Raw genomic sequence first — 21793 nt, forward strand, 5'->3', positions numbered from 1 at the left:
CATTTTCCATTCACAGAAACAATTTACGCCTAGAGGAAACATTTTCTGGAACATGCTTATTCCTGACATTGTCTGGAAAAAAGCTTGCTTGACGCCTTACAAATATTGTATATATACACATTTAAGGAAGTGCACTTTAAGACTCTACATAAGATATATCCATGTAATTCTATGTTGTCCACATTTGTTGATATCTGCACTTTCTGCTAAAAAGAAGGTTAACATCTGACTCACTTGTTCTATGAATGTAAATCTGTGATAGATTTTTGGAAAACCTTGCAGAAAACGTATTTACCCTTTTGAACACTACCTCTGTTTTTGACATGAAAGAATATGTTACAATTGCCAATGATAAAACAAGATTATTGAATGATTGTGCTTTTTTATTATTTTATTCTTGTTGTCAAATACTTTATACACCAACAAAAATTCCGAATTCTATACCAAAATTACAAATATTTTTTGATTGAATTTAATCATCTTGTCAAGACATCCATAGTGAATAACAAAATTAATATCTTCCTGAATCATGAGATTTTTTTCTGAGTGAATACAATTGCACTAGATTGTCATATAAAAAAAAAAAAAAAATTTTTTTTTATGTTATTTCTATAGAATCCAATCATGATAATGGCGCCGAAGGAGATGGCCGCTGTTTTGCTGATAAAACCCTAATTCCTATGATTAACAGTGTTAATATGTGATATGTGAAAACATATTTGTTGTGAAACTTTTTTACATTTGTTTTAATTAGAACGTTGGTAGAAACATGTGAAAATCATTGTGGAAATATGTTGTAGCTTAAGTTGAGGACACAACCCAATGCTCTCTCTGGCTAGCTAGCAAATATAAAGTCAATATCAGCATGTGAAGTAGCTAGCTAACTGTAAAATCGCCTAAACAAACTGTACTATCAATTTAGGAGTCCATGTCACAGAGTTCAACTTGCAGTTCGCCTCTGCCCAGAGCAGTGGATAGTATGTTGCCATAGCAACCATACTATCCACAACGGCCTTTTCCCATGTTTCCCCGACACAAAAAGCGCATTGCGAGATGGTACTCGAAAAACTGAGTTGAATAATTTGGTACMCKGTTTAGATTTAAATATTTACTTTGTAATGACCATATAAACGGATAGATGTGTTCTAGACAAGTAAGCACATACCATCTATTGGCTGATTTGGCGATCTGGAGTGCAGGTATTTTTTTCCCTAAGTGTTATGAAATGTGATAGTGTGTTATCTCCAGTGACGAGAACCATGTAGCTATGACACGTTCCTACACAATTTCCTAATTTCACAGTTGGACCACTTGGAAGTTAAATCATGGGTAAGATTTTTATTGTACTCACTGATAGAACATAGGCTTTCACAAAATTGACTGGAGTTTCATTTTTTTCTGGGGGTCGATTATCCCTTTAAAATGCCTACTTTTTCTTGACCTACTTTTAATCCAATTAAAATACTGCAATGATGAAAAAGTATTCCATATAAAATGATAGATTAGTCGTGTTCATATCTAAGGCACAGTGGAATAGTGGAAATAAAATAAAATCTACTTCCTAAAATCTACTTCCTTAAATGATCACTTTATGCCAAATTTTACACAACCATTATAATGTCTTAMATGTGATTATGCCTTAGGCGTTATAGTAAACACTACTTTGATTGGATGGAAAATCAGACATGAGAATGTTTTGATAATTCATTCATAGATTTTTCTATTGTATTTCATTATTAATTACATTTAGTGGTGTAATCCATCCTGGAGAAGTGCCCTTCATTAGGCTTAAAGATTTGAGCTCATACCAATCCAATGTTTCACCAACTGATGTGCAATGGCCTGTCTTGGTGGCATGGTAAAGGCTGGTTTTGTTCCCTTGACAATGACATCTATAACCTGCATTACACAGACATAGCACTGAGTTAATACATTGTAATAATACAAGTTCACTGACATAGTTTACATGACTTCATTCACCTCTTATTACATTCAGGTGATGTTTTGTTTCTATCTAGGCMTATGTTATAACATGTAAATCACAGATTAGGAAAACTAGCATTTACCTGTTGCCGTGTAAACCAACGAGCTTCTTCAATTTCCTTTTCATCGACTTTGATGTCTGTTGACATGGCAACAGCCAGGCAACCAATCATTAGTGAGGAGGGCATTGGCCAGGGCTGACAGGACACATACTGAACAGGACCCACTTTGACCCCACTCTCCTCCTCCGTCTCTCTCCTTACTGCATCCTCAATGGCCTCACCTGCATAGAGAGATGTCACTGGCATCTATCTGCACACTCCAACATCAGAGTAAATGTTAAGTGTTTTGTTTAGTGTGTTGAGATCAACTACCTGGTTCAATGAATCCAGCAAGACATGAAAACATCCCAGCAGGAAAAGTCTTCTTTCTGCCCAATAAGCATTGGTTGCCATCTGGGTGAATGACCAACATGATCACCACAGGATCTGCATGGATAATACGACACATAACATTACATAAGTTAGATCATTTTGACCTGATATTGAGGTTAGAACATTATAATAATGATTAAGATAAAAAACATGCAGTAGTTCCGTTTCAATTAACAAATTCAAAAACAGGAGGCTCTTTACCAACTCGTGGGTAACAAGTGTTGTGTATGCCTTGTCGGCTTCTGCAGTCTTTGTTGAAGCAGGTCCTCTTATAKCCTCCTTCCTCCACATTGGTGTTACTCCCACATGTTGGGCAGAAGCTGTATCGGTTGTGCCAAGCGAGGACAGAGCTGGCTTGAGCTATGATTCCTGAGGGGAAAAGGGATCATAATTTTTTTGGGGGGGGGTCCACATTTTGTATGCTGTTTCAATAATATTTTGATGAAGAACCTCCCAGAGAAATACTCACCAGCCTCAGCCTCACTAAGTTTCAGAAGACCTGGCATGGGTGGTTTGAGGAAGAAGCTATTTGGATTGGTGAGTTGGAGATGATTCATGGGATTGTYATCAGTATTGAGAGCAAACCAAGCAGTGGGTTCATTCCCTTCGTTTGGAGGAGAGGATGAGGAGCTTCTCTGCTTCTCTACCCCGAGGAAGATGACTGTTGTTCCAGATTTTTGAAGTAGTTCTTTATTAACCGAGCTTGCATCAAGTCTACACAGTTTTATACCTGGATGGGCTGTGTTGCTCTCCTCGGAAGCAGACACAAGAGGGTTCAAGTTAAAGAACAAGATGAACACTGTGTCTGGAGAAGACTGTTTTGCTTCTAGCCACTTTCTGTCAGGCCTCTTTTCACTCATTCTGTTGAAAACTTCTCTGTTGAAGTAGTTTTCATGCTCTTCCATTCTGTCGCTGGGTAGAATCCGTTGACATTTGTTCTCAGTCTTTGCCAATAACCTGGCAATATGTCGGTGTCCCCAGAATTTGGCAATGTCATAGGCAGTTTGAGCAGATTTATTGACTAAAAACTTATCACACCTTGAGGGAAAGAGAAGTGTGATCAGTACATCTAATTAGGGTGTTATCTTCCATGTTTACACGGTTAATCGTCTGTTATCAGGTAATTAACCTAGGGTGTATTCACTAGGAACCAAACGGAAGCAAACAGGACAAAATGGGGAGGGACATACCTGAATTCATATAATAGAAACTCTTGTTTTTATTACAAAACTTTTTCCATTGGGAAACATTTTGCTACGGTGTGCCCTAATGAATACACCCCTGCGGTTATTTTAACCATATGTTTAGACATTTAAAAGGCACCCTCTCTAAGATGTGAATACTCAAAGTGGGCCAACATAAAAACATAAACAAACAAATGCATCCCATGCCATTTTCAAATACAAAAATAACTTGATTTCTATGATCTATCTGTTGTGTTCAAGAATGACATTCCATGAGCGCATCATTACTTGTTTGAAATATGATTTTATCCTAATAGACCTACAATCTCCTGTGACAACAAAAACATACAATGGAGTAATAGTTCTTACTTAAACAATGTAAAACAGCTGTAATAATCTCATGTATCCATGTCATTTTTGTTCAGTAATGTTTTGATATTTACCCATTTGAAAGTAGGTTGTCTACAATATCAGTGTGTCCATTCCTTGCAGCTAGCATCAACGCAGTCCAGCCATTCTTCCCACTTTCATTGACCAAAAAGCTGGAATGAGAGATCATCCCAGAGACTTTTGCCAGGTCTCCTCTGGAAGCATAATCCAGGAATCTCTCCAACAGCTCCTCTTTGGGACTCATCTGAATATTTGCCATTTGAGTGTGATAGTATACCTGTATGAATATGATAGAACATACATTATGATAGTTTATTTTATGTTTTGCTATGCTGTGTATGCACTGCCATGTGTTTAATATACTGTATGTGTTTTTATTGAACTGGCTTCTTGGCCAGGTCTCCCTTGTAAAATAAGTATTCTGACCTCAATGGGACTTCCTGGATAAATAAAGGTTAAATTAAACAAATCTTTACTCATGTGTTTATGTGATATTTGGTTATTTGAGACTGAGATTGAATGAAAGAAGTGGGCCTACATCAATTTGCCTATGTCTAGCAATTTACTGACTGGGATTAATGCCACGTTCACGTGCTGGTCGGAACTATGAACCTCACAAATTTCCGACTTGCTAACTGGTTGTACYGAGTTCAACCAGTTAACAAGTTGGAAATGTCCTAGTTCTGACTAACACGTGAAAGCGGCATAGAGAGCAATAGCAATGGCGTCTTTTTGTAAGCACCAACGGAGGCTAACTCCGCTATGGATCGTTGGCCAAAGCCTATGGGGAAATGAATGGGGTTTCGGAGGGTTTTTGGATAAACGCTGAAAATAAGGTCTGTGGAAACACAGGCTTAAGAGAGCTTATATGTTTTGTTCTATGAGATAATCTTCATCAGCTAACAATAATTAATAATAATAAATTACATTTGTAGAGCGCTTTTCTTTTACAGACGTMATTTTTTCAGTATTTTGAAGCATTTATGTAATCAAAATAAGCACAGAAAGCACAAAGGCTTCATAATTCATGAAGATCATATTAACTGACTGATAYTCAGGGTCATAATTTGGGTTTGAAAAGTTGAAGCTCATTTGCTGCATTTCTATACAATTAATTAAACTTTAATATTCCATTATCACCTTGGCTGCTGTAAGTTCATTCACCTCAGACGATCTACAAACACATAGCCTATTAGCTATACTATTGTAATGTTATACCCTTAAGGGAAAGCTTGGCTGGAGCTGTCACCAAAAAAATGCACCACCCAAAAATRCACCACAAAAAAAATGCACCACCCTCTCCAATAGGGCTGGGCGATATGGCAAATAAATTATCATGATATATATATTTTTTTCATTCGATAACAATAATTATCAAATAATATTTAAAAGGTGCTTCAGACTCAAGAATGCCTAATGCCTGCGCATTAGAGCGTTGGGCCAGTAACCGAAAGGTTGCTAGATTGAATCCCCGAGCTGACAAGATAAAAATCTGTCATTCCACCCCTGAACAAAGCAGTTAACCCACTGTTCCCCGATAGGCCGTCATTGTAAATAAGAAGTTGTTCTTAAAAACTTCTTATGGCTGGGGGGCAGTATTGAGTAGCTTGGATGAATAAGGTGCCCAGAGTAAACTGCCTGCTACTCAGGCCCAGAAGCTAAGATATGTATATTATTAGTAGATTTGGATGGAAAACACTCTGAAGTTTCTAAAATTGTTTGAATGTTGTCTGTGAGTATAACAGAACTCATATGGCAGGCAAAAAAACAGGGAGAAAAAATCCAACCAGGAAGTGGGAAATCTGAGGTTTGTAGGTTTTCAAGTCTTTGCTTATCCAATATACAGTGTAAAATCTGGTCCGATTGCACTTCCTAAGGCTTCCACTAGATGTCAACAGTCTTTAGAACCTTGTTTCAGGCTTCTACTGTGAAGGGGGAGAKAATAAGAGCCGATTGACTAATTCTATACATCGTTTGACATGTTTCTATGAACTRTAATGGAACTGTCGTCTGAATTAAGTGCCTGCGCCGTGTGAATTTGGATTTGTGAACTAAACACGCAAACAAAAAGGAGGTATTTGGACATAAATGATGGACTTTATCGAACAAAAYAAAAATGTATTGTGGAACTGGGATTCTTGGGAGTGCATTCTGATGAAGATCATCAAAGGTAAGTGAATATTTATAATGTTATTTCTGACTTCTGTTGACTCCACAACATGGCGGGTATCTGTATGGCTTGTTTTGGTCTCTGAGCGCTGTACTCAGATTATTGCATGGTGTGCTTTTTCCGTAAAGTTTTTTTTGAAATCTGACACAGCGGTTGCATTAAGGAGAGGTTTATCTATAATTCCATGCATACCACTTGTATCTTTTATCAATGTTTATTATGAGTATTTCTGTCAATTGATGTGGCTCTTTGCAAAATCACCGGATGTTTTGGAGGCAAAACATTACTAAACATAACACGCCAATGWAAACTGAGATTTTTGGATATAAATATGAACTTTATCGAACAAAACATACATGTATTGTGTAACATGAAGTCCTATGAGTGTCATCTGATGAAGATCATCAAAGGTTAGTGATTAACTTTATCTCTATTTCTGCTTTTTGTGACTCCTCTCTTTGGCTGGAAAATGGTTGTGTTTTTCTGTGACTAGATGCTGACCTAACATAATCGCATGGTATGCTTTCGTCGTAAAGCCTTTTTGAAATCGGACACTAGGGTGGATTAACAAAAGTTTATCTTTTAAAATGATGTATAATACTTGTATGTTTGAGGAATTTTAATTATGAGATTTCTGTTGTTTGAATTTGGCGCCCTGCCACTTTCACTGGCTGTTGTCATATCGCATCCCGCTAACGGGATTTCAGCCGTAAGAAGTTAACCTCTTGACGCTAGGGGTCAGATATATATATATATTTTTTTAAATAACGTTCCCAAGGTAAACGACTATTTCTCAGGTCCAGATCGTAGAATATGCAATATAATTTTACAGGTTAGGATAGAAAACACTCCAAAGTTTCCAAAACTGTCAAAATATTGTCTGTGAGTATAACAAAACTGATTCTGCAAGCGAAAACCTGAGGAAATCTAACCCGGAAGTGATTTTTTTCTTATTTTGATTCTGCTGTTTCCTTGCCCGTCTTTCTTCCATTTAAAGGGGTATCAACCAGATTCCCTTTCCAATGGCTTCCTCAGGCTGTGACCAGGCTTTAGACATAGTTTCAGGCTTTTATTTTGAAAAATGAGCGAGATTTTTCAAAAGTAGTCAGGTGTCCTTTGATTAGTTCCTGCGCGCCAGAGGGGTAGCTCTCCATTTTCTTTCTCTCTTTTATTGAATAGGTTACAGTCCGGTTGAAATATTATCGATTATGTTTATTAAAAACAACCTGAGGATTGATTATAAAAAAAACATTTGACATGTTTCTACGAACATTACGGATACTTTTTGGAATTTTCGTCGAACGGAACGAGGCTTTGGTTTTCTGAACATAACGCGCAACCCAAATGGCGTTTTTTTGTTATAAAAGTAATATTTATCGAACAAAAATAACATTTATTGTGTAACTGGGAGTCTCGTGAGTGCAAACATCTGAAGATTATCAAAGGTAAGCGATTAATTGTATTGCTTTTCTAACTTTCGTGACCATGCTAATTTGGGGCTAGCTGTTCTAGCATTGWTTGATACACTCACAAAAGCTTGGATTGCTTTCGCTGCAAAGCATATTTTCAAAATCTGACACGATGCATTTTCATCAGAATGATATTTGACAACATGAGTACAAAGGAGGAACTACTCGCCATTTTGCCACTGAMAGGACATACAAGGGGCAAAGATATTTTTCAAGCTTTTATGGAGTTTGCTAGGCGAAGAGCCCGGATCTCAATCCCATTGAGCATGACTGGGACCTGTTGGATCGGAGGGTGAGGGCTAGGGCTATTCCCCCCAGAAATGTACGGGAAATTGCAGGTGCCTTGGTGGAAGAGTGGGGTAACAACTCACAGCAAGAACTGACAAATCTGGTGCAGTCCATGAGGAGGAGATGCACTGCAGTACTTAATGCAGCTGGTGGCCACACCAGATACTGACTGTTACTTTTGACCCCCMTTTGTTCAGGGACACATTATTCAATTTCTGTTAGTCACATGTCTGTGGAACTTGTTCAGTTTATGTCTTAGTTGTTGAATCTTATGTTCATACAAATATTTACACATGTTAAGTTTGCTGAAAATAAACGCAGTTGACAGTGAGAGGACGTTTCTTTTTTCCTGAGYTTGTTATTTCAGTGGCAAAATGGCAAGTAGTTCTTCCTTTGAACTCATGTTGTAAAATACCATTCTGATGCAAATGCATAACTGTGCTACATCTACCATATCTGTGGACTGTTCAAACTGGAGGGAATAACACTCGCAGTTGTCAATATCCTTCTTTAGTTGATCTTCGAGGTTCTCCGCTATTCCCTCCCATCTTCTTGTCACCGTATTTCTGGACAACTGAATGTCATTGATGGCAGCCACAAACTCAGTCTTATTCTTAAAATCCCCAAACAGCGAGTCTGCAGCCTTAGTTAAGAACAATGCTGCAATAGTTTATATTTTTCTAGGGGCCTTGATCAGCTTGCCTCAGCTGGTGTACTGTGTTTTATCTGATGTAACAAAGCATGTTMCCACTAACCCCCTTCTTTTGTCCTTTTCTACATCTAATAACTYCTGGATGTGCCTGGCCCAAACCTACCTGGACGTGCTGCTGATCCTGGACTGGGGCTGAGGACCCTTGGCCCCAGCCCCTCCCCGCACCCCCTAGCATGCTTGTACCTAAGCTAAATACTGTATATTCCATCTCACCCTCTTCTGTCTTAAGCCTAGTCCAGCACAAATAAACAATTTTATATTGAATTTATATTGAACATGATTTTTTGTCAAGGACAAGGTGTAATCTGAGTCTGGGAAACCAGACCATACTGTAGACAATGAAATTATTCCAGAATACTATCAAAATAAAGATTGTTTTCTATGATTATCTATGGTACATTAAACATTTCCATTCTACAATATGGCAYCTGACAAAGAAAACTCTCAAAATCCTATTATATTTGTGGTGTGGTCTGTCCCTCACAGAACAGGAGGCAAAGGAGAAAAGCACAAAAATAAAAAAATAACATCAGTGGGAGTTAACACACACATCTAAATACAGCAGATAAAGCACATTTAGGACTACAGACTAACCAATCAAACAAGGGTTAGGGTTGTTTTAGCCATTATCATACTACTTAAGCCTATCCAAACATCTCCACAAATTCATAGGGGATAGGTCTAACATATCCATCTGCAGACACAATTTTTTACTTTTCAGGAGAAGAGAAAAGAGAAAACATTTAGGGGGAAGGTAGGAGAGGAGTGGTGAAGAGAAAACAGAGATGATGGGGTGGAGAGTGTTCGACTTTATATTAGGAGAGAGGGTTCTTTGTTGTTTTTGGTGTTTTTAAAAGGAAAGATTTCATTTTAATGATTTTAAGCAGCCAATGACTTTGTTCTCCCCCCCCCCTCTCTCATGCCATATTCCCATTGCTAACGTTAGTTATTGCTATCCCATTGCTATAGTTTCTGTAKTCTAGTGGCCAGTTTGTATATGGGAAAAAATGCCATTCTTCCCATTATGGACTAACGTAAACTCACCTTATTCCGTACAAATGTGCGCAACCGCAACATTTAAACAAGGCTACAAAGAGAACTAATGGGACTGTAGCGACTGTGTTGACTTCAAAATCGGGGGTGTGAACTAGGTTTCTATTCAAGTGTTGATCGACATGGTAATGGCTCTATAGTATTGGAGAAAAGTTGAAAAAACGGACCCTCCGTTACATCGTGACGTGTCATGTCGTAACGTACAGCACGCATAAAGCAACTATTTCTGTCTTACAATCTCTCTCCACCAGGTGTAGCACTTCTCTCATCGTTTAAAAACAAGAAATGGACAGTGACGGGGGTAAGGGGGGGTACCTAGTCATTTTTTGCATCATCATTGCATGTGATCATCATTCTCAAAACAGCTGTTTTACTTCTAAGATCACTTTAGCATCGCCCTAAAAACCAGATTCAAATTCGACACAAACCTTCAAATAGGTATGTAATGACACATTATATAAACTCTTTATAGTGTTTTATTTACATTTTAGAGGCGATTAGTTTCACTTCCCCACCCGCCATATTTAAAAAGACCCGACGGGGCTCATTGCCTGCTTGAATTATGCAAAAACGGGCAGCTTTTAGGTCATGTAATTGATAATGTTGGAAAGGGGAGAAATTGTGCTTTACAATGTTATYGACATTACAGTTGATCTGGAACTATTACGTTTTTGGGGCGCTAAAATAAGRGCAATTGTACGGACCAAGGCGATGTACGAGTTTACGTTAGTAGACCTGGGACACCAGGTGGGTGCAATAATTATCAAATTKAAAGGGAAAACAGCAGTACTCAGAACCTCTAGCCGCTGTAATCTAAATTCTACGAGGGCAAAATTACTATCTGATAACACAATTCATGTTTGTATTACATCATGTAATGTATTGCTCAGTAAAAATTATATTTATTGTCGAATTGTAGCTAGATTTTCCGCAATGGTTCCGCTAGCCACCACGTGTGATTCTGTGGAAATTAAGAACAGTCTGCTGTAGAACTCGACGCTGTGTAAAACGCAAACTCTCGTTGTAGTGAATGGGACTATGACCCCACAACAGTGACAGAGTAGTAAATGTAGAATTTAGCTATAAAACAACGAAGTGCAGACTAACTGCTACAGTAGGCGTTTTTTTCCACATTCTCATTGGTCCATCCGACGTCAATCAAATTGAATAATGCCCTTTCACATGATGTAACTTTGTTTATATTTGGTAGCCATAGCCCCTTCAAAATATATGTTGCGAGCTTTTAAACACATGGATATTTCAAGATTCTTGTATTGCTGCCTGTCCGACAACTATAACAATGCTGTACTGCCTTTGACAAATGTTATTATTTTGGCTACAGGACTCCGGTTATGTCACAACTCCATGTTTAAGCTATAGGCGATACGAGAGGAACTATATATATAAACAAATGCAACTTGTCACGCAAAACAATCATATAGCTTTCACCCGACATGTAGCCTATATCGAGAGTCACAAGATAAAACCAACGGAATAAGGCACTTTCAACCACTAACCTTGGTACGTGCCTGCGGTCTGTAGTCTTCCTGAGACTGGCCCAAATTGTTGAATAAAAGATTGAGGAGCAAATGAAACAGCGACRCTGGCAAGACATGCGTATTACACTCAAACACTATCCAACTGGCCCAAAGTCTAAGCTTTAGTGCGCTTATTTTCCAAGGCTTTTGATGCATRTGCCTACCTACATATTCAATGTTATGCTTCATTGATACAAATTCATCAGATACGAAATACATTTCAGACTGACGTACCACACAAATCCTAGTATTGCAAGTGAGCATGATTTATTTTGTGGCCTAACCAGATTACAAATCACACAATAGGCTACTGACTGTTTGTGGTTGATGTTAATTTCATAATGTACAAAATAGGCTATAACAATGTTATTTAAGAATATAGAGGCTTTGCTTTTAAAGATTGTTTTACCTTTTAAATAAAAAATGTATCGACTGTCATCAAAAAGACAAGACAACACACAGAAAACAACCATTGTTCAGATACAAAAGAATCTATTGGAAGCTTAATTATTGACCAAACAAATATTTAACATTTTTAAGAAACACAATGTAAAATGAAAATATTTCAATCTCAGATAATACTAACAATCTAGCTATCGTCATCAAGGGGGCAATGAAAACCAACCGGTGTCAAATAATACATAAAGACAAACAGCCACAACAATTTCTCATTGGCCTGTTATATCCCCCCATCCCTTACATATTAGTTGACTAAATGTAATTTAAAATAAGCATTATATATAAATAAAAACAAATCAAAACACTTCTGACTGCATTCAAGTCGGCTAACTGGTGTGTGATTTTATCATGGAATAATTTAGTTCACCACAGCATTGAACACAAGTCTTGAGGCTCCAAGAGGATGCGACCTACTGCATTCTACATGTGTAACTAGCCTGGGTACTAGTCTGTTTAGGTTACACTACACTCTTTGTACTCCATGTCATATGCCAAATCTCAGTACAGGTGTGTTTAGCTGGTGGGGAAAAGGAGTGGCAATGACTGGAATGATAGCTAAAAAGACAGGTACCCAGACTAGTGTATAACTACATAGATTAGCAAAATGTGTTTATTTAGACACTCCGCAGTATTGTTATGTGACATTACAATTAGGCCTACTGTACTTGTGAATTGTTATGACAGACCATTTATGGTACTTTAGCCTACTTCTACTAATACTTGATGTAAAGAGAATGCAATTAGTACACAATTAGTTCCAAAATAACCCCATGCACTTTAAGCACACTTTTTAACCCCCCCCCCCACCCCCCCCATTCTATAAATTCCTAATATAACAGTTTTGGTCAGTTAAATGGAGAGTGCGAGGAATTTTAAGAGTAAAAAGTAAGGACACTCTGGTGGTTGCCTCGCACTAGGAGAATAGGAGGCAGGTCTTTCGACAGGGTCTCCAACCAGCACATGTAGAGGGCACTGGACACCGTTCCCTTCCGGGCCAATGGCATGCTCCTGTTGGACAGGGAGCGAGTCAGTCAGTCAGAAGGACGGACGGACAGACAGACAGTATTAAATAGATAATTAAATAGATCAACAGTCCATTTCAATACCATCACTTTATATTTGTGTTCTAGACATAATGTAATATTATAACTACTTACATAACGATGAGTTTTGCTGAGTTTGAGTGTTCTTTCAGCAATTCATTCAATCTGATCTGTCGGTTAGTCTGGGAAAAAAGAAATAGGAACAAGCTTATATTAGTTATATATATATTAGCTGAGGTTGAATCAAAGGCTAGTTTCTCAAATTATATCTTGTTCCTTCCTAGGACACTACGCAATGGCACCCTCTCAAATAGCTTTCTATACTGCCAATGTTTAGGGACTGTAGTACAACATATGGTCAAACCCTGTAGGCKTTCTTACTTTCTTACTGTGTAGCACTGTATGCTATATGTGACTAAAACAAGGCTTATGTGTTTACTTGTGCAACCTGTATGAGAAATCAAAGAAAATAATTTTTACAAAGAGTAGAAAAGTATTCCATTCAAAATTCTATTCAGATTCCTGTGGTGTATACTATAATAAGTAAAGGACAGTGGACGCAGGTTGTATTTGCCCCACTGTGTGGCAGTAAGATCCAGAGTTTTGTGGCCGGGCTGGTCTAGCGGTAATGCCGTAGCCTCCCGCACACATGTCTTGAYGTCAATATAGCTTAGAATCTGGCCTATTGCCCTTTGACACAACCTCTAACTTTCCCCAGTGTCATCCTCCATCTATATCTGTTCAATAAAATCAGAAATTAACTTAAAAATCATTTTTTTTAAAGATCCAGACCTTGGCCCTGTAGAGCTCCAGCTCGTTGTCTGAGATCCTCCAAGGCTCCTCAGCCTTCAACCTTTCTGCAGCCTCCTGCTCCATGTCGTCCTCCTTTAGCTTATACGGCTCGATCATCTCCTCAAAGCTAAGCACACTACAAGAGACAGGTAAACGGTACACAGAATGAACGTCATTATTATTGCATTATAATTATGATTACATTGTCATTATAGTCCTAGGCTAATGGGTTTCTTTGTACTTCACATATTGCACAGTTTCTTTGACGGAGGCTTCTCAGTGACCTATAAATGACTTCATGTTGAACATGATCTTGTGGCCTGGCTGGTTTAGTGGTAATGCCGCATCCTCCAGCCACATATCTACAGTGTTGGCATAGGTTTGAATCTGGTCTACTGCCCTATGATACAACCTCACCCTATCTTACCCTACTGTCACCCTCTTTCTCTATCTGATCAATCAGATCTGAAAATACATTTAAAAAAAWATATTTATACAGTATGTAAATAGAGCATGATCTTGACACAGCAGGCATCTTACTTGTGTTTCTTTGGCTTAGTGTTGATGTCCCCGAGCACATAGATCGCAGAGAAATCTATCCTGAACTTGCTGAGTAGAGCAGCCATTCTATTAAAAAACAGGAGAAAGTATCTCAAWTTTTCAGACTCAGTTGGTAGAGCATGGYGCTTGCGATACCAGGATCGGAGGTTCGATTTCGGCTGGGGCCACCCATACAAATAATGAATRCATGCATGACTGTAAGTCGCTTTRAATAAAAGCAGCTGCTAAATGGCATATTTTATTRTATTATAGATTCCTCAACCTCACATCATGACTGAAGGAACGATAACTCACGCCCTGCGATCATGGTCAATCCTGTTGATCTTCCCACCAATAAAAAGACGGATTTTGCAGTCCTTCCACTTCTTTTTTTCCGTGAGCAAGTACGGAATCAACAGAGCCAAGCCTGTAACATTTGGAAACAGATAAATAAGGGATGATGGTAATAAATGACGACTCTTTGGGGTCCAATCTGATTGTTGACACTTGGGTCATATTCATTGGGGCTGCTCACTGTAGCAAAGCGTTTTGCAACAGAAAATGTGCTTTTCCTATTGGATATAATGCCTATTTTAGTCCGTTTTTATTCATTTGGTGCTTATTAAGAACATAACCACAGCATTGACTTGCCATACGGTACCTCCATCATCAAACAGCCACCACACATCCACTGTGCCTTTGCACTGCTTCTTCTTGAACTGCTGGCTGGCCTCCAGAAGCCTTTGGTCTGTGAGGCTCAGTGGCTTAGCACTTCTCTTCGTCTCTGTGGAGTAACCACATCAAAGGCAGTCACACAGTTATTATCAAAGACGGTAATTGACTGTGGACTGTTAGAATTTCCCATAGGAAAACATGTCTCACTAGCAAGGCATGCACAGTTGTATACTAGGCAGTGCATCCATGATTTCACAGTTTATTTGTGATATTTGCGGGCAAAAATGCTCGATTTTGCTGTGGCAATTCTGGCATTTTGTATGGCAACAAGGCACATGCACAGAGGCACATGCACTATCTGTGCAGAGCACATGCCCATTTGCCCTTACAGTTTTTTTGTATACATTTTTTGTCGTTCTTGCTCTGAACCCACTGCCTGCATGTCATCGGTAAATTCTCATATATGCTTCAGAACTAAAATGTTGCACGTCTTGAATCAGCATTGGCACGCAAAGGCGGGCACGCTGCGCATATTCAGATTAGCGACCAGAAATAACTTGTTTAATTTACTCAAGCCAGTTTTGCCCGGGCAAAAACAGAGTAGGCCTACATTTATCATCCAAATAAAATACCGTTTAGCAATCTACTACTGACTCATCTTTGCCAGAACAATATGCTAACCTGCTGATTTGATTGATAATTTACATATTTCAGATAGGCATAGTTTGGATTTTTGTAGATAAGCAGCTGTAACATTGCACTGCCTTCAATATTATGGGATGAAGATGTAACATATTCTGGTAACATATTCTGGCAAATGTATTACAATATTTGTGAGGAAGAACAGGGATACCCAGCTGGCCAACAACTGCTCCCTKGGCGCCRATGACGTGGATGTCGATTAAGGCAGCCCCTCTTTGATTYAGAGGGGTTGGGTTAAATGCGGAAGACACATTTCAGTTGAATGCATTCAGTTGTACAACTGACTAGGTATCCCCCTTTTATTTCACTGTGCAGGGAGGCTGCCMTTCAAAGTGATGGCACAGTGCAAACAGAATGCTTTCCATCTGATCCTGCAATCTCTGCTACAAGTAGGCCATGTGATTTTGCTTGCTCTGGACTCCAGAGAAGCGACGTGATATATCCCTAGTTGACATTGGCTGCTAACATTAATGACTTTCAGCTCCTTTCAGCTTAAAACAGAGTATATTTCTGTAGCCTATCTTGCGTTTTGAAAATACATAACCGTTTATGGCGGTACTGACAGGATACATTTGCAGCAGCAATTGTGCTCGCATGTTCTGGTGTACACATGTCCATGTGCGTGCGCAGGGGTTGCACGTTTTGTACCACTTTTTTTTGAAAACCACTAAGATACATGATAGTGGTTGTGGCAACAAATGGAGTTTGGTTGGATATAGTAATGGTAGGCTACAGTATTTCATACAATCTTCTGTTTTGACTGGAACTGTGTTGGTCATTGTTAATAAGTGCAGCATTTATTCCAGTTCAAAATAGTAATACTTTACTCATCAGATTGTGCTGCTTTCCCCTCTTCTTAATAATGGCTTAACGAGTCATGGTTGTGAAAACATTTTTGGGGGATGCCCTTTTTTTGTTTGAGCACATGCCTCCAAAAAGGTCTGAATTTGTCAAATTTGTTTTGAAAATGCGCTGTTAAGGGAAAAAGTTTGTTGATGTGTCGCTGATTGAACCATATAATGCGGTGATTGTTTGAAATTGCGAGCCCTCTTTTTGTACTGCAGTGATGGGTCAGTTTTATGAGATAATATTGCGATGATTTGACTGTTTTGTGAGGAAATAGGAATTASAAAATCCTGGAGGGACTGACTAAGACACATTGTAGCTTTCAACAGAGCATAAACAGTAGACATTAATTACTTTAGTGCGAGTTAGGCCTGTTTATGGTTGTTTGGAGCTGGTTTCCTGAACCCAGGATAAGTCAACTGGACTAAAAGTGGACTTCAAGACATGAATAGGCTTAATCTGAGTATTTATGTTTCACAACATTACCCGTGAAGCACTGTGCCTATGTACTCATTCTAGTCTAAAGATTACCTCTGAGAATGAGAGGGCTGTTTTGAGCACTGGTGATCAGGGATGGAGGAAAGGAGTTACTGTCCTCGGAGTCTTTACCAACCATGTTGACAGACACCACAACATCCTTCATACCCGCGTCCTTCTTCTCATGGGATGACAGGAGCTCATCTGGAGAAGGGGCAATCAGACACATCTCAGAGCACTTTATCTAGTCCTTAGGCTGCRTCTGAAATGGAACTCTATTCCCTATATAGTGCATTACATAGACCTCTGTTCAAAAGAAGTAATAATAACAGAAAGAAATCTCAGCGCTTTATAAGTGCACTACAGGGAATAGGGTGCCATTTCGGATGCACCCTTACTACTGTGAARAAATCCTTAGAACAGCTAGAAAGGGGATGTGTGCTCAATCCATCTGAAGCTATCCACTTTATGTCTGTACTACTAAGGAATGTTAAACTTGATTGTGAGGAATGAGTGTGTTGAATGAGTGTTCCTGGGAAAATGAAGAACACAGCATGACACAATACTGTACCTGGGTCTTGAATATGAGAGATATCAAGACCCTCTTGTAGTCTGATGAGGACAACACCATGCTGCAAGTCAAAGGCRTCACTGAAACACAACCGCACAGCTTGTTACTAACACTGAAGAGGGAATATAGTATAACCATAGATGGCCAAAGGGATTTCAATCATGATTTCCTCAGGAAAGCATRTGATATAGGGTGAAATTGCATCTATATGCTGATCTTGGGTTTAGCATTTTCCCGTCTAATGGTTAAGGTCAGGATTGGGAAGGGGAAGCTGATCCTAGATCTGTACCTAGGGGAAACTTCACCCTAGAGCAAACCATGTAGTCAGTCAAACTAGATACACTTACTGGATGATGTTGATATACATTTCCACATCTTTCATCTCGCCATCACTCCAGTTGTTCTTAAAGCCCATCACAAGTGTGTTGGGCTTCAAACGCCCCAAACCTGTAGCCTTGAAGATGAAAGAATGACTTCATTTTACATCAACATATTAATATTGGAAGGCCATTACCTGACTCTTTCAATAAAAATCCCTTGAACAACACGCACAAAGTTTGGTCATAACTACCTCCTTATGCGGCAGGTAGCCTAGTGGTTAGAGCATTGGGCCAGTAACTGAAAGGTTGCAAGATCAAATCCCTGAGCTGACAAGGTAAAAATCTGTCGTTCTGCCCCTGAACAAGGCAGATTAACCCACTGTTCCTAGGCCGTCATTGTAAATAAGAATTTGTTCTAAACTGACTTGCCTGCTTAAATAAATAAAAATATTTWAAAAATGCCAGTAATACTCAATGATTATTATCGATATTCAAAGCCAATATCTCCTGTATCAAGGTTAGATGGYGATTGGCACATTGAAAAAGATCATGATAGACAAGAGCCTGGGAACCAGTTCATTTGTGCCATCATGCCACTCCTTTCCACTCCTGGTCATGAGAAAGACTTAACATGATAGCATAAACAGATCTGGGATCAGGCTAGGCAGACACCATACTGAGGATACACCACATATTATAGCAGTGCACTGCAGAACAATCACCTGTAAAAGGTACTGAGCTCCATGTCTCAGGTCTTCAGCAAACACAGGGGTGTAGAAGGCCTTGATGCGGTTCTTCAGCAGCCAGCGCTGGTAGCGGGCATGATCAAGAGACATCTCCTTGAAGTTTGGCCGACGGGACACCTTAGGACAATGAAACAATCAAAGCTGTTACTCCTAAAAATATGAGTAAGCTGTAAACTATATGTAAGATGTATACTGTGTATGTACAGAGATGCTTTGTAGTTGATAAGGCTTAGCGGCTAGGCTTGTAATGATACGTACCATGCGGACGTGGCCACACACCATAAGGCCTACGTTCTTAGTGAATGCGTTTACCAGATGGAGTAAAGCAGGCCGGGCATTGGGGTATCCAGTCATCACCAGACACTGGGGTCTATCCCATATGAAGAAAAAAATAAAATAATCGATACGTTTTTCAGGATACATGTGACATTTTTAAATTGGCCAAATAATGTATTTTTTWAAATGTATTTACTAGATTTTAATACATTCCAACAAATATTAAGTATTGTATTTACAGTAAAATCTATATATACATTTACATTTACATTTAAGTCATTTAGCAGACGCTCTTATCCAGAGCGACTTACAAATTACGCATGTGTAAAATTTAAATCACAATATCTGTTAAATGGATCAGAAAATGCTTTTAAAAATACATTCTGAAATACATGAAAGAATGTATTTTAGAATATATTTTTACATATATAGTAGGTAAATATATTCAAACATTTATTTGGAAATGTTTTGTGAAATATATTCCAACARGCACTTAAAAATTATTTGTAATTTTATTTATTTTTTAAATGTATGGCAAATATAGAAAATGTGCCAAATCATATTGTAACAAAATGCAATGAAACTTTAGTAGGCGCAGTGTACAAACATAACCTTTAAAACACATAACACAACATGACACATTAAAACCCCCTAAAGTCTAAGCCCTGTCTACTAAGCTATATGGAATTGTTTTAAGAAGGTCATACCAAGGATCATTTAGCGATTTGATTTGGAATTTTAAGACCRCTTGAAGTATAAAAAAATATTTAAAAAAAAATGTTTGATGAAAAACAATTGTGGGCCTTACTGCTATTAGTCCATACAAAAGCACTGAATAACAAATTCACTACAACAGTCCCCCAAAAAATCKAAAGGAAATTTGTTCTGAAGTGAGACAGGGATGTTGCTAGGCCTGTTAATTAGCCCCCCTAAATAAATCAATATATCAGTCAATATATTTTCTCTGTGGTTTTTTTTCTCCGTCAAACTTTCCATCACATCTTCTTATCGGGCGGGCACTAGGACCTGGAGGAGGCTGCTTCTGCAGAGGCTGCTGCACGCGCTTGTGACTGTTAGACCTACTTGTAGCTAACATTTTGGTTAACGTTAGCTACTTCTGTGGYTTGAGACTGCTAGCTAACAGTAAACGGACAGGAAAAGGCTCTGACACAACGAATTCATGCAGATAGGCTACGATGTGAATGTGTGGTAAGTTAGAACAGAGCGAGCGAGAGAGAGAGAGAGAGTATTCACTACTATAGACTTTGGTCATAATCAAAGCTTTGTTAACCAATACGTTGTTTTTTCCCCGTTTTTTTTCACCTTTATTTTACCAGGTGGGCCTGTTGAGAACAAGTTCTCATTTACAACTGCAACCTGGCCAAGATAAAGCAAAGCAGTGCGACAAAAACAACAACACAAAGTTACACATGGGATAAACAAACGTACAGTCAATAACACAATAGAAAAATCTATATACAGTAAGATTAGGGAGGTACGGCAATAAATAGGCCATAGTGGAAATAATTACAATTTAGCATCAACACTGGAGTAATAGCTGTGCAGATGATGATGTGCAAGTAGAGATACTAGGGTGCAAAAGAGCAACAAAAAAAAAAACAATATGGGGATGGGGTAGTTGGGTGGGCTATTTACAGATGGGCTGTATACAGGTACAGTGATCGATAAGCTGCTCTGACAGCTGATGCTTAAAGTTAATGAGGGAGATATGATATAAGTCTCCAGCTTCAGTGATTTTTGCAATTCGTTCCACTCATTGGCAGCAGAGAACTGAAAGGAAAGGCAGCCAAAGGAGGTGTTGACTTTTGGGATGACCAGTGAAATATACCTGCTGGGGGCGCGTGCTACGGGTGGGTGTTGCTATGGTGACCAGTGAGCTGAGATAAGGCGGGGCTTTACCTAGAAAAGACTTACAGATGACCTGGAGCCAGTGGGTTTGGTGACTAATATGTAGCGAGGGCCAGCCAACGAGAGCAGTGGTGGGTAGTATATGGGGCTTTGGTGACAAAACGAATGGCACTGTGATAGACTACATCTAATTTCCTGAGTAGAGTGTTGGAGGCGATTCTATAAATGACATTGCCGAAGTCAAGGATCGGTAGGAYACTCAGTTTTACGAGGGTATGTTTGGCAGCATGAGTGAAGAATGCTTTGTTGCGAAATAGGAAGCCGATTCTAGATTTTATTTTGGATTGGAGATGCTTAATGTGAGTCTGGAAGGAGAGTTTACAGTCKAACCAGAGACCTAGGTAGTTGTAGTTGTCCACATATTCTAAATCAGAACCGTCCAGAGTAGTGATGCTAGTCGGGTGGGCGGGTGCGGGCAGCGATCGGTTGAAAAGCATGCATTTCATTTTACTAGCATTTAAGAGCAGTTGTAGGCCACAGAAGGAGTGTTGTATGACATTGAAGCTCGTTTGGAGGTTTGTTAACACAGTGTCCAAAGAAGGGCCAGATGTATACAGAATGGTGTCGTCTGCGTAGAGGTGGATCAGAGAATCACCAGCAGCAAGAGCGACATCATTGATATATACAGAGAAAAGAGTCGGCCGAGAATTGAACCCTGTGGCACCCACATAGAGACTGCCAGAGGTCCGGACAACAGGCACTCTGATTTGACACACTAAATTCTATCTCAGAAATAGTTGGTGACCCAGGCGAGGCAGTCATTTGAGAAACCAAGGCTATTTAGTGTGCTGATAAGAATGCGGTGATTGACAGAGTCGAAAGCCTTGGCGAGGTCGATAAAAATGGCTGCAAGGTACTGTCTTTTATCGATGGTGGTTATGATATCTTTTAGGACCTTGAGCGTGGCTGAGGTGCACCCATGACCAGCTCGGAAACAAGATTGCATAGCGGAGAAGGTATGGTGGGATTCAAAATGGTCGGTAATCTGTTTGTTAACTTGGCTTTCGAAGACTTTAGAAAGGCAGGGTAGGATGGATATAGGTCTGTAATAGTTTGGGTCTAGAGTGTTTCCCCCTTTGAAGAGGGGGATGACCGTGGCAGCTTTCCAACCTTTGGGATCTCAGACGATACGAAAGAGAGATTGAACAGGCTGGTAATAGGGGTTGCAATAATTGCGGAAGATAATTTTAGAAAGA

At 39.2% G+C, this 21793-nt stretch overlaps 2 protein-coding genes across 2 annotated transcripts in view; both read right to left on the bottom strand.

Moving 5' to 3' along the window:
• Positions 1-1318: 1318 nt before the first annotated feature.
• Positions 1319-11277, bottom strand: nudt12 (nudix (nucleoside diphosphate linked moiety X)-type motif 12). Its single transcript, XM_024002475.2, has 7 exons — positions 11201-11277; positions 4045-4268; positions 2887-3455; positions 2619-2786; positions 2358-2471; positions 2067-2266; positions 1319-1899 (listed from the first exon to the last, which is right to left on the bottom strand). Exons 2-7 carry the CDS (start codon positions 4248-4250, stop codon positions 1789-1791), a joined length of 1368 nt encoding a protein of 455 aa, XP_023858243.1. The 5' UTR covers positions 4251-4268; positions 11201-11277; the 3' UTR covers positions 1319-1788.
• Positions 11278-12495: 1218 nt separating this feature from the next.
• Positions 12496-21793, bottom strand: part of LOC111975012 (solute carrier family 12 member 2) — a 34688-nt gene continuing 25390 nt past the window's right edge. The window contains exons 16-26 of the mRNA XM_024003142.2: positions 18651-18762; positions 18369-18509; positions 17674-17780; positions 17327-17406; positions 16810-16959; positions 14717-14839; positions 14371-14482; positions 14056-14142; positions 13516-13651; positions 12838-12905; positions 12496-12688 (exon numbers count right to left, since the gene is read on the bottom strand). Of these exons, the coding sequence (XP_023858910.1) occupies positions 12553-12688; positions 12838-12905; positions 13516-13651; positions 14056-14142; positions 14371-14482; positions 14717-14839; positions 16810-16959; positions 17327-17406; positions 17674-17780; positions 18369-18509; positions 18651-18762 (1252 nt within the window). The 3' untranslated portion in view covers positions 12496-12552. The remainder of the gene's footprint in view (positions 12689-12837; positions 12906-13515; positions 13652-14055; positions 14143-14370; positions 14483-14716; positions 14840-16809; positions 16960-17326; positions 17407-17673; positions 17781-18368; positions 18510-18650; positions 18763-21793) is intronic.

Source organism: Salvelinus sp. IW2-2015, linkage group LG15, assembly GCF_002910315.2.
Source record: "Salvelinus sp. IW2-2015 linkage group LG15, ASM291031v2, whole genome shotgun sequence".
NCBI lineage: Eukaryota > Metazoa > Chordata > Actinopteri > Salmoniformes > Salmonidae > Salvelinus > Salvelinus sp. IW2-2015.